This window comes from Xenopus tropicalis, chromosome 7, assembly GCF_000004195.4.
Source record: "Xenopus tropicalis strain Nigerian chromosome 7, UCB_Xtro_10.0, whole genome shotgun sequence".
Taxonomy (NCBI): domain Eukaryota; kingdom Metazoa; phylum Chordata; class Amphibia; order Anura; family Pipidae; genus Xenopus; species Xenopus tropicalis.
Genome location: NC_030683.2, coordinates 133,447,915 through 133,461,319, shown reverse-complemented (window position 1 = coordinate 133,461,319; position 13,405 = coordinate 133,447,915). Strand labels below are relative to the sequence as shown.

Sequence of the window (13,405 nt, the reverse complement as noted above, 5' to 3'; positions counted from 1 at the left end):
AAAAATAGCCTCTATAAAGAAAAAACAAACTACACAGAAAATTAAAGAATTAGAACATCAATTACAGGACACAACAAAACAGGGTCAAACTGCACCTTCCCCATCCCTAAAAGCTCCCATACGCCGGTTACGTACGGACCTAGATCTCCTTTTATCCCAAACAACTGAAAAACAATTGCAATGGACCAATCAGAGATTTTATACTCAAGGTAACAAGATAGGAACAATGCTAGCCCAAAAATTAAACCAACCGACCAACCAAATCCCACTGCCAGCTACAATCCGCAGAAAACAGGACACTTAACATGCAACCCCCAAAAAATATTGCAAGAATTCTCTGCATATTACTGTACAATATACACCAAAACCAAACATAGTTACATAGTAACATAGTAAGTTGGGTTGAAAAAAGACATACATCCATCATGTTCAACCATAATGCCTATATATAACCTGCCTAACTACTAGTTGATAGGTAAGTAGCGAACCTCAAAAAAAAAGTTCGCGAACGCGTTCGTGAACTTACGGCAAAAAGTGAGAATATTCGCTAGCTTTGCGACCCCCATAGACTTCAACTTTAAAACCTAGAAAAGCCATTTCTGGCCAGAAAACTGATTTTAAAGTTGTTTAAAGGGTGCCACGACCTGGGCAGTGACATGCAGGAGGGGGATCAAGGGCAAAAATTTCTCTGAAAAATTACAAGGAGGGCTGATGCCACACGTGGCGTATTTCCGCTGCGTATTTCTCTCGGCGGCTGAAAAACGCCTGATATCATCCATAGAAATAGCTTGAAAAGACGCAAAGCAAACCACACAATGCAGAAATACGCTAGAAAACGGCCTATATGTGTGGCGTTTTGAGGCCGAGAAAAAACGCAGCGGAAAAACGCCGCGCGAACCCAAATTGCGAACATGCGCGAAAAGTTCACGAACTTGCGAACACCCGATGTGCGCGCGAATTAGTTCTCTACTAGTTGATCCAGAGGAAGGCAAAAACCCCATCTGAGGCCAAACCATTCCCTTTATCAACTGCCAACAAGCTCCTGTCCACACTGCAGCTTCCCACACTATCTGCCATACAGTCAGAAACATTAGATGCGTGTATCACACACAAAGAGCTAGCTAAGGCAATTAAAGACCTAAAAGTAGCTAAATCTCCAGGACCAGATGGATTTTCTGCCCTTATATCACTTAACAAATAGGTTTAATGCAATCAGACTAGGAGAGACATGTAACGAGGAATCACTAAAGGCGCAATTGTCCTTTATACCGAAACCTCGGAAGGACCACCTTGAATGCGCAAATTACAGACCAATATCGGTAATGAATATCGATATTAAATTATTATCTATGACAATATAAGAAGAACCCTACAACTCATACACAATTTTCAGACTACAAAACAACAAGGACTGTTACTATCTATCAATATCCACAAGGCGTTTGACTCTATTTCATGGGACTATCTATACTTTATATTGAATAAGTGGGGTATAGGACCTCACTTTATCACAATTTTAAAATCCCTGTACTGCTTCCCCAAAGCCATTCTGAAATGGGGCCCGATCATTATAGAAAGGGGAACCAGACAGGGATGCCCCTTATCTCCTATTTTGCTCATTCTAGCAATTGAACCTCTAGCTGAACTTATTAGACAAGATAAGAACATCACAGGCCCTCAAATTGGACAAACAATGCACAAGCAATGCCTCTATGCAGACGATATATTAATGACCATAACAAAACCATTAACTTCACTACCTAACTTAATCCATTTACTAGATACATTTGGGTACATATCAGGACTAAACATAAACCACAACAAATCAGAAGCCCTAAATATAACTCTACCACAACATACCACCAAATTTTTGAAACTAAACTTTGACTTTAAATGGCAAAATTCGACTATACACTACCTAGGAGTTAATATTCCATCCCACACATCAACCCTATATCAACAAAACTACCCACAACTTTGGAAAATGGCGGGAGAAAACTTACAATTATGGTCCAAAATGGACTTATCTTGGTTTGGGAGAATCCATGCCTTAAAATTACCCTTTTACCTAAGATACTTTACTTGTTTAGAACATTACCAATTCCTATTCCGGATCAAGACCTCAAGACCATGCAGAGAAAAATATTTAAATTCATCTGGGCAGATAAACACCCCAGAATAACTCGACAAACTATGTATAGATCTAAGCAACAAGGAGGTTTGAGTGTCCCACAACTACAAAACTATTATATAGCAGCACAGCTGGTCCCATTGATCCATATATGCATGCTCTCAATCCTCCTAAATGGGTTGCTATATTAAAACATCAATTATACCCGATTTCTCCATTACTTTGGCTTCCCCCTCCAAAACGGCCAAAATACCTGGACCCCTTTTGTCCCACTCTATGACAGTCTGGGATAATGGCAATATGGCAACCCACAGCCAGCTGTTCCAGAAACACCTCATTGCTAGAAACTACATACAAAGTTCTTATGCGCTGGTATATGGTCCCTTCTCGCCTACACAGGATAAATCCCCAATTTAGTAAAGATTGCTTTAGGAGATGCGGACAAACTGGTTCAATGATTCACATCTGGTGGGATTGTCCAAATGTTCAAAGGTTTTGGTCTAGAATATACAATATTATCTACTCGGTAACGCAAATAAACTTGAGGAAAGACCCTCAGAATGCCCTACTGCCTTAGCCCGGGGCCGTCGCTCTCCCGCTTTAGCCCGGGGCCCTCGCTCTCCCGCTTTAGCCCGGGGCCCTCGCTCTCCCGCTTTAGCCCGGGGCCCTCGCTCTCCCGCCTTGGCCCGGGGCCCTCGCTCTCCCGCCTTGGCCCGGGGCCCTCGCTCTCCCGCCTTGGCCCGGGGCCCTCGCTCTCCCGCCTTGGCCCGGGGCCGTCGCTCTCCCGCTTTAGCCCAGGGCCCTCGCTCTCCCGCTTTAGCCCGGGGCTTCACTCAACTGAAATGGGACAAATGAATAAAGGCAAGTGAATAATTTAGTTAGGAGCCAAGATTAGGCTGAACCATTTACATATATATATAATAAATCCGGAACATTCCGGCCTCTCTCGGCTCACAGAGACGTATAAAGATCAATGATTGGAGGAAAGTCATTATCCCCCCGCGACTCTAATGGGATATTTAATAGCAGCAGAATTTTAGTTTCAACAGGGAAAATAGAAGTGTAAATGCAATTGGATTGGGCGGCACTCTGACCCCGGGGGGATCACTGACAGTATTATTATTATTGGGGTTATTATATTGGGGGGTGTTTATGGGATAATCTCCATACAGTGACATTAGGGCTCGATTTGGTCTTATAATGGGTCTGTTTGGGTTTCAGTGCTTTATAGAGGGAATCGGAAGGATACGGCCAGACACCATTGCTGAAATGCAGTAATTTGTAACTTTATTAATAGAAATACAGTAGAACCCTGACTTTACTTCTCCCAGGGGCCCAGTAGCCCATTAGCCCATTAGCCCATTAGCCCAGATATAGAAGAGAGTCGGCAGCCTACGCGCCATATTGGAAACCCTCCCTTAGTGCGAGTCGTGGGATCTTTCTGGGCACAACTCGTATTTACCAACCGATCCCATTCCCTCAGTTCTGATACCCGGAGGGATCTCATCCCAATACGGTTATTTATCGAATTCACGGGTATTTGGAGACAAATACGAAAATCCATTCAAATGTTTAGTTACATTGCATAAAGGCAAAGTCCCTACAGGATATACCCTGCGGGAAGTACTCTGCCTTAACTGCCCCCCCCCCCGATATAAGGGCAGAATATACCCTGCAGGAAGTACTCTGCCTTAACTGCCCCCCCCCCCCCGATATAAGGGCAGAATATACCCTGCAGGAAGTACTCTGCCTTAACTGCCCCCCCCCGATATAAGGGCAGAATATACCCTGCAGGAAGTACTCTGCCTTAACTGCCCCCCCCCGATATAAGGGCAGAATATACCCTGCAGGAAGTACTCTGCCTTAACTGCCCCCCCCCCCCGATATAAGGGCAGAATATACCCTGCAGGAAGTACTCTGCCTTAACTGCCCCCCCCCCCCCCGATATAAGGGCAGAATATACCCTGCAGGAAGTACTCTGCCTTAACTGCCCCCCCCCGATATAAGGGCAGAATATACCCTGCAGGAAGTACTCTGCCTTAACTGCCCCCCCCCGATATAAGGGCAGAATATACCCTGCAGGAAGTACTCTGCCTTAACTGCCCCCCCCCGATATAAGGGCAGAATATACCCTGCAGGAAGTACTCTGCCTTAACTGCCCCCCCCCGATATAAGGGCAGAATATACCCTGCAGGAAGTACTCTGCCTTAACTGCCCCCCCCCGATATAAGGGCAGAATATACCCTGCAGGAAGTACTCTGCCTTAACTGCCCCCCCCCCCGATATAAGGGCAGAATATACCCTGCAGGAAGTACTCTGCCTTAACTGCCCCCCCCCCGATATAAGGGCAGAATATACCCTGCAGGAAGTACTCTGCCTTAACTGCCCCCCCCCCCGATATAAGGGCAGAATATACCCTGCAGGAAGTACTCTGCCTTAACTGCCCCCCCCCCCCGATATAAGGGCAGAATATACCCTGCGGGAAGTACTCAACTGCCCCTACTCTGATATAAGGGCAGAATATACCCTGCGGGAAGTACCTCAACTGCCCCTACTCTGATATAAGGGCAGAATATACCCTGCGGGAAGTACCTCAACTGCCCCTACTCTGATATAAGGGCAGAATATACCCTGCGGGAAGTACCTCAACTGCCCCTACTCTGATATAAGGGCAGAATATACCCTGCGGGAAGTACCTCAACTGCCCCTACTCTGATATAAGGGCAGAATATACCCTGCGGGAAGTACCTCAACTGCCCCATCTCTGATATAAGGGCAGAATATACCCTGCGGGAAGTACCTCAACTGCCCCTACTCTGATATAAGGGCAGAATATACCCTGCAGGAAGTACCTCAACTGCCCCTACTCTGATATAAGGGCAGAAGATACCCTGCGGGAAGTACCTCAACTGCCCCTACTCTGATATAAGGGCAGAATATACCCTGCAGGAAGTACCTCAACTGCCCCTACTCTGATAGAAGGGAGAGAATATACCCTGCGGGAAGTACCTCAACTGCCCCTACTCTGATATAAGGGCAGAATATACCCTGCGGGAAGTACCTCAACTGCCCCATCTCTGATATAAGGGCAGAATATACCCTGCGGGAAGTACCTCAACTGCCCCTACTCTGATATAAGGGCAGAATATACCCTGCAGGAAGTACCTCAACTGCCCCTACTCTGATATAAGGGCAGAAGATACCCTGCGGGAAGTACCTCAACTGCCCCTACTCTGATATAAGGGCAGAAGATACCCTGCGGGAAGTACCTCAACTGCCCCTACTCTGATATAAGGGCAGAATATACCCTGCAGGAAGTACCTCAACTGCCCCTACTCTGATATAAGGGCAGAAGATACCCTGCGGGAAGTACCTCAACTGCCCCTACTCTGATATAAGGGCAGAATATACCCTGCAGGAAGTACCTCAACTGCCCCTACTCTGATAGAAGGGAGAGAATATACCCTACAGGAAGTACTCTTCCCCTACTGCCCGACTCTTATGCCACTAAAGCCCACTCCTGTTGCCCATTTATACTGGAACGTTTCTTCACATTTAAAAATCAAAAATGAACACAGGGTCTTTTTCATTTTTTATTTGTTTTTGTAGACTTGGCGATGTCCTTTCCTTTATAGAACCTTTATGTCTCCAAGGCCTTTGACAGAGAGAATTCATTCTTCTTCAAGTCACAAGAATCATTCAAAAATCGCCTACTAAAAAATTCAAATAAACTTAAAAAAACCAAACGAAACCCATGAGTTCATATCAATGTCATGATGTCACACGTCGGCCATTTTCTTTAGAAATCCAGAAAGAAAAAACCAAAAATAACAAGTGGCCCAAATATTCCTGTGGCAGAAGGATGAAAACCGAGTCCTCCGTCGCTTCTTTCCCAAAAACTATTATTATTATTATTTGTTTTTTTTTTGTAAAAACCTGTTTTTTTTTCATACACTTATGTTTTTCAGTCAAGTTCAGAAGAGAATTGGCACATTTTCAATGTTTCTATGGCACAGTAACTTTTAAAATAAACATTTTGAAAGGTTGCAAAAACCTTTTATTATTTTTAATTAGAAAAAAAAAACAAAAAAAACGAACCCCCCCCCCCCCAGAAGAAGAAGGAGAAGTGCAAGGAGTGCCGTTCCCCGCACACTAACCCCCACGTCCCGTTATTGTTACCAAGGAAACGTCCCAAAGGATCGTAACGGAGCCAAGTTGGAGTCAATAGGGCAAGTGCTCCATTGCAGGCACCCTTGGCTAGCCAATCATAGCAATGGCCCCTCCCATGGAGGCGGAGCTGGCTTGGCAACGATTCTTTCCCACACAATTAATCAACAGAAACTCCTTAGTGATTAATAAAAAATGCAATTTTCTGCCTCAGTAATGGCGGGATTGATTCTCCCATTCCGTAACACTTGCCTTGATGAAAATAGATCTGAAATAGAATTTACACATAAAGAGCTGTACCACAAAATAAGCTTTTTTTTCCTTACATATTCTTTTCATTACATTTTTTTTTCCCCCTTTTTCTTATCTTTTTTTAAGCTTTTTAAAAATTTTTTTTTAGTAATACATCAGGTAGTCGGAGAGTGAAACATCCCTTGGAAATTATCAAAAGGTTTTTGTCAGTTTGTGTCAGTGCTGGGCTCTCTGTTAGTAAGAGAATTCCGTCCATCGAATATCCATGAAAAGACCGACCCAGAGAGACTCGCGTCGCGGCCCAAGTGGACTCTCGTGGTTCCGGCACGTTGGGCAGAGTTCTTTCTGAAGATGTGGAAAAGGATTCTGTCATTTGAAATTCACAAACAATAACACTGCCCGGTTATTTCTGCTAAATTTGCGTCTCTTGAACGTTTTCCTTTGAGCTGCTCTTAAACAAAAGGGGTTCGTGGATGGAGTTGAGCATGGGGTTTTTGGCACAGTTAAGGGTCCCCGTATTGTTGTTATAATGGGCCTTAAACGCAGTGTAATGATTGAGGTGGTCGTGCTCGATGGCCGGTAGGGCCATGTGATTGTCCCCCGGGGCCGTGGCCGGTATCTCGTCTTCCACGTTGATTATTTCGATAGTCCGCGTCGGCCCGTGGTGCTTGTGAAGCTGGTGCTGCTTTCGGAGTTTGTAAAATGCAATGAGCATAACAGCTGCCATAAAAGTTATCGCTACAAAACATCCTATGATAATTTTAGTGGTCTTCATAACATCGTCCAGATCCTTCATGATGTTCCCCGTCACGTCTGTAATGGGGATGGTGAAGGTCTTTTCCGTAGAACGCGTACTACGCGGAGTGAGCGAGGTGGTGGAGTAGGTTATTCCCCATCGCACCGTCGGGGTGGGGCCGGGCTCCTTGTCAGTAGGTTTCGTCTCCTCCACGTTTGAGTCCATAGTTTCAACAGTCACGGTAGTAAAATATGTATAGTCGGTGGTGGCAGGATCAGCAGCAGCAGATACGTTGAGGGTGGCAGTAGCCGTAGTATTTCCGGCTGAATTGGTCACCATACATGTGTACTGGCCCGTATCTTGAACGGTTACATTTGTAAAATTGAGTGTGCCATCGTGAAGGACTGAAATGCGCACCCTGTAAGAGCCGTGGGTCATCAAGGTCCCATTTGGTGTCAACCAGTTCACAGAGGTCATTGATGTACCAGTTCGGCACTTGAGTTCAGCCGCCATGCCCTCTGTCACGTTAAGGTCAGTGGGGGGTTCCACTATAACGGGGGCATAGCAGGTGAAATGGCTCTGATCTAGCTCCCCAATGTACCTCATCTTTAAGTTGGGAGGCGAATGGCAACGGGCACAACATGTTGTATTATTGGGCACGGTCTCTTTGAGCCACCAGCTTAGCCACAATACATCACAATTGCAGTGCCAGGGATTGTGGTTGAGGTGCACTCGCTCAAGGCGGTGGAGAGGCGTAAACAGGTCATGGGGAAGAGACATCAAATTGTTATGAGAGAGATTCAGTTCCTCCAGAGATTTCAAGTCATCGAAAGCATTGCGCTCTATGATGGTAACGTGTGCATGCATCAGCCACAGCTTCCTGAGACTGGTCAGCCCTTGGAAAGAGCCGGGGCGAATCATTTCCAGTCTGTTCCCAGAGAGTTCCAGTTCCTCCAGTCTCACCAAAGCCGTAAGGTTGGGTATGTCCTTCAAGTTACACATGCCTAGGTTGAGATACCGCAAGTTGACAAGACCTTCAAAGGCAGCTTCTGAGATATACTCCAACTTTTTAAGTTCCCCTAAATCCAGTCTCCGCAAGGAAGGGACCCGGTTGAACGCATAGGAGGGTATGCTCTCAATTGGGTTGTTCCTTAACCACAGCTCTCTCAGCTTCGACAGGTACTCGAAGGCTTGAGTGGGGACAGTGGTCAAGCGATTATCAAAAAGTTCCAGGGTGCTCAGGTTTGGGAGTCCATTAAAAGCTCCAACCTCGATCTTACGGATCAGGTTTTTGCTGAGCTGAAGAATTTCCAGGTGACGAAGGTGTTTGAAAGTGTCCGTCTTAATGACCTGGATAATATTCTCCTGAAGATTCAGATATCGCGTATTAACGGAGATGCTCTCGGGCACTTCCATCAGTTCCCTCCGGGTACAGGCAACGCGGCTGGCCTGGTTACTGCAGGTACACGCCGCGGGGCAGGAAGTAGGGGAAATACCCCCCAGGGCCAGAGATGTGACCCACAAGAGAAGTAGAGCTTGCTTCCAAATCATTCTAAAGATCTTCAGACCCAGAATCCTGCAGGTGCAAAGGTGGGGAACCATGTTCAATGTTCATACTTTTGTAATAACTTCTCCAGGAAACGATTTTATCGAGAAACACCTGAAAGAGAAAAGAGAAAAAGAAAATGAATACGAGTGAATCCTGAGTCTGTTCTGGGCGGCATTACAAAAAGGCGATAGGGCGACATGCGTTCCCAGGGCTCATATGTGCCCACTCCCAGAGGGGCTGGGGGGGCTGCCTGTCTGTGTGAGGAACTCCCAGAGGGGCTGGGGGGCTGCCTGTCTGTGTGAGGAACTCCCAGAGGGGCTGGGGGGGGTGCCTGTCTGTGTGAGGAACTCCCAGAGGGGCTGGGGGGGCTGCCTGTCTGTGTGAGGAACTCCCAGAGGGGCTGGGGGGGGTGCCTGTCTGTGTGAGGAACTCCCAGAGGGGCTGGGGGGCTGCCTGTCTGTGTGAGGAACTCCCAGAGGGGCTGGGGGGGGTGCCTGTCTGTGTGAGGAACTCCCAGAGGGGCTGGGGGGCTGCCTGTCTGTGTGAGGAACTCCCAGAGGGCTGGGGGGGCTGCCTGTCTGTGTGAGGAACTCCCAGAGGGGCTGGGGGGCTGCCTGTCTGTGTGAGGAACTCCCAGAGGGGCTGGGGGGGCTGGCTGTCTGTGTGAGGAACTCCCAAGAGGGGCTGGGGGCTGCCTGTCTGTGTGAGGAACTCCCAGAGGGGCATGGGGGCTGCCCTGTCTGTGCTGAGGAACTCCCAGAGGGGCTGGGGGCTGCCCTGTCTGTGTGGGAATCTCCCAGAGGGGCTGGGGGGCTGGCCTGTCTGTGTGAGGAAACTCCCAAGGGGCTGGGGGGCTGCCTGTCTGTGCTGAGGAAACTCCCAGAGGGGCCGGGGGCCTGCCTGTCTGTGTGAGGAACTTCCCAGAGAGGCGCTGGCGGGGCTGCCTGTCTGTGTGAGGAAACTCCCAGAGGAGCTGGGGGGGGGGGCTTGCCTGTTCTTGTCTGTGAGGAACTCCCAGAGGGGCTGGGGGCTGCCTGTCTTGGTGTGAGGAACTCCCCAGAGGGGGCTGGGTGGGGCTGCCTGGTCTGTGTGAGGAACTCCCAGAGGGGGCTGGGGGGCTGCCTGTCTGTGTAGGACCCGAGGGCTGGGGGCTGCCTGTCTGTGTGAGGAACTCCCAGAGGGGCTGGGGGGCTGCCTGTCTGTGTGAGGAACTCCCAGAGGGGCTGGGGGGCTGCCTGTCTGTGTGAGGAACTCCAGAGGGGCTGGGGGGCTGCCTGTCTGTGTGAGGAACTCCCAGAGGGGCTGGGGGGCTGCCTGTCTGTGTGAGGAACTCCCAGAGGGGCTGGGGGGCTGCCTGTCTGTGTGAGGAACTCCCAGAGGGGCTGGGGGGCTGGCCTGTCTGTGTGAGGAACTCCCAGAGGGGCTGGGGGGCTGCCTGTCTGTGTGAGGAACTCCCAGAGGGGCTGGGGGGCTGCCTGTCTGCTGTGAGGAACTCCCAGAGGGGCTGGGGGGCTGCCTGTCTGTGTGAGGAACTCCCAGAGGGGCTGGGGGGCTGCCTGTCTGTGTGAGGAACTCCCAGAGGGGCTGGGGGGGCTGCCTGTCTGTGTGAGGAACTCCCAGAGGGGCTGGGGGGCTGCCTGTCTGTGTGAGGAACTCCCAGAGGGGCTGGGGGGCTGCCTGTCTGTGTGAGGAACTCCCAGAGGGGCTGGGGGGCTTGGCCTGTCTGTGTGAGGGAACTCCCAGAGGGGCTGGGGGGCTGCCTGTGTGTGTGAGGAACTCCCAGAGGGGCTGGGGGGGCTGCCTGTGTGTGTGAGGAACTCCCAGAGGGGCTGGGGGGCTGCCTGTCTGTGTGAGGAACTCCCAGAGGGGCTGGGGGGCTGCCTGTCTGTGTGAGGAACTCCCAGAGGGGGCTGGGGGGGCTGCCTGTCTGTGTGAGGAACTCCCAGAGGGGCTGGGGGGGCTGCCTGTGTGTGTGAGGAACTCCCAGAGGGGCTGGGGGGGCTGCCTGTGTGTGTGAGGAAACTCCCAGAGGGGCTGGGGGGGGCTGCCTGTCTGTGTGAGGAACTCCCAGAGGGGCTGGGGGGGGCTGCCTGTCTGTGTGAGGAACTCCCAGAGGGGCTGGGGGGCTGCCTGTCTGTGTGAGGAACTCCCAGAGGGGCTGGGGGGCTGCCTGTCTGTGTCAGGAACTCCCAGAGGGGCTGGGGGGGGCTGCCTGTCTGTGTGAGGAACTCCCAGAGGGGCTGGGGGGGGCTGTCTGTCTGTGTGAGGAACTCCCAGAGGGGCTGGGGGGCTGCCTGTCTGTGTGAGGAACTCCCAGAGGGGGCTGGGGGGGCTGCCTGTGTGTGTGAGGAACTCCCAGAGGGGCTGGGGGGCTGCCTGTCTGTGTGAGGAAACTCCCAGAGGGGCTGGGGGGGGGGCTGCCTGTCTGTGTGAGGAACTCCCAGAGGGGCTGGGGGGGCTGGCTGTCTGTGTGAGGAACTCCCAGAGGGGCTGGGGGGGCTGCCTGTCTGTGTGAGGAACTCCAGAGGGGCTGGGGGGCTGCCTGTCCTGTGTGAGGAACTCCAGAGGGCTGGGGGGGCTGCCTGTCTGTGTGAGGAACTCCCAGAGGGGCTGGGGGGGGCTGGTCTGTCTGTGTGAGGAACTCCCAGAGGAGCTGGGGGGCTGCCTGTCTGTGTGAGGAACTCCCAGAGGGGCTGGGGGCTGCCTGTCTGTGTGAGGAACTCCCAGAGGGGCTGGGGGGCTGTCTGTCTGTGTGAGGAACTCCCAGAGGGGCTGGGGGGCTGCCTGTCTGTGTGAGGAACTCCCAGAGGGGCTGGGGGCTGCTGTCTGTGTGAGGAACTCCCAGAGGGGCTGGGGGGCTGCCTGTCTGTGTGAGGAACTCCCAGAGGGGCCGGGGGGCTGTCTGTCTGTGTGAGGAACTCCAGAGGGGCTGGGGGGGGGGCTGTCTGTGTGAGGAACTCCCAGAGGGGCTGGGGGGCTGCCTGTCTGTGTGAGGAACTCCCAGAGGGGCTGGGGGGGGCTGTCTGTCTGTGTGAGGAACTCCCAGAGGGGCTGGGGGGGGGGCTGTCTGTCTGTGTGAGGAACTCCCAGAGGGGCTGGGGGGCTGCCTGTCTGTGTGAGGAACTCCCAGAGGGCTGGGGGCTGCCTGTCTGTGTGAGGAACTCCCAGAGGGGCTGGGGGGCTGCCTGTCTGTGTGAGGAACTCCCAGAGGGGCTGGAGGGCTGCCTGTCTGTGTGAGGAACTCCCAGAGGGGCTGGGGGGCTGCCTGTCTGTGTGAGGAACTCCCAGAGGGGCTGGGGGGCTGCCTGTCTGTGTGAGGAACTCCCAGAGGGGCTGGGGGGCTGCCTGTCTGTGTGAGGAACTCCCAGAGGGGCTGGGGGGGGGCTGCCTGTCTGTGTGAGGAACTCCCAGAGGGGCTGGGGGGCTGCCTGTCTGTGTGAGGAACTCCCAGAGGGGCTGGGGGGCTGCCTGTCTGTGTGAGGAACTCCCAGAGGGGCTGGGGGGCTGCCTGTCTGTGTGAGGAACTCCCAGAGGGGCTGGGGGGCTGCCTGTCTGTGTGAGGAACTCCCAGAGGGGCTGGGGGGCTGCCTGTCTGTGTGAGGAACTCCCAGAGGGGCTGGGGGGGGGCTGCCTGTCTGTGTGAGGAACTCCCAGAGGGGCTGGGGGGGCTGCCTGTCTGTGTGAGGAACTCCCAGAGGGGCTGGAGGGCTGCCTGTCTGTGTGAGGAATTCCCAGAGGGGCTGGGGGCTGCCTGTCTGTGTGAGGAACTCCCAGAGGGGCTGGAGGGCTGCCTGTCTGTGTGAGGAATTCCCAGAGGGGCTGGGGGGCTGCCTGTCTGTGTGAGGAACTCCCAGAGGGGCTGGGGGGGCTGCCTGTCTGTGTGAGGAACTCCCAGAGGGGCTGGAGGGCTGCCTGTCTGTGTGAGGAATTCCCAGAGGGGCTGGGGGCTGCCTGTCTGTGTGAGGAACTCCCAGAGGGGCTGGGGGGCTGCCTGTCTGTGTGAGGAACTCCCAGAGGGGCTGGGGGGCTGCCTGTCTGTGTGAGGAACTCCTAGAGGGGCTGGGGGGCTGTCTGTCTGTGTGAGGAACTCCCAGAGGGGCTGGGGGGGCTGCCTGTCTGTGTGAGGAACTCCCAGAGGGGCTGGGGGGGCTGCCTGTCTGTGTGAGGAACTCCCAGAGGGGCTGGGGGGCTGCCTGTCTGTGTGAGGAACTCCCAGAGGGGCTGGGGGGGCTGCCTGTCTGTGTGAGGAACTCCCAGAGGGGCTGGGGGGGGCTGCCTGTCTGTGTGAGGAACTCCCAGAGGGGCTGGGGGGACTGCCTGTCTGTGTGAGGAACTCCCAGAGGGGCTGGGGGGCTGCCTGCCTGTGTGAGGAACTCCCAGAGGGGCTGGGGGGCTGCCTGTCTGTGTGAGGAACTCCCAGAGGGGCTGGGGGGCTGCCTGTCTGTGTTGCAGTAGATCCGGCATGCTTACAGGGGTTAGAGTTCAGTGTTGGGGGGCCGCTATAGGCACTGGACCCCAGCAATGACACAATCATGCAGTGTCACTAACTAGAGAGTGTGATGATTTCTTG

General features: G+C 52.6%; 1 protein-coding gene across 2 annotated transcripts in view; it reads right to left on the bottom strand.

The window, feature by feature from the left end:
• Positions 1-5,711: 5,711 nt before the first annotated feature.
• Positions 5,712-13,405, bottom strand: part of lrrc4b (leucine rich repeat containing 4B) — a 106,678-nt gene continuing 98,984 nt past the window's right edge. Inside the window, exon 5 of one of the 2 annotated variants that reach the window (XM_031904760.1) lies at positions 5,712-8,946. In XM_031904760.1, coding sequence (XP_031760620.1) covers positions 6,963-8,888 — 1,926 coding nt within the window. In that variant the 5' untranslated portion in view covers positions 8,889-8,946 and the 3' untranslated portion in view covers positions 5,712-6,962. 2 annotated transcript variants of the gene reach the window in all.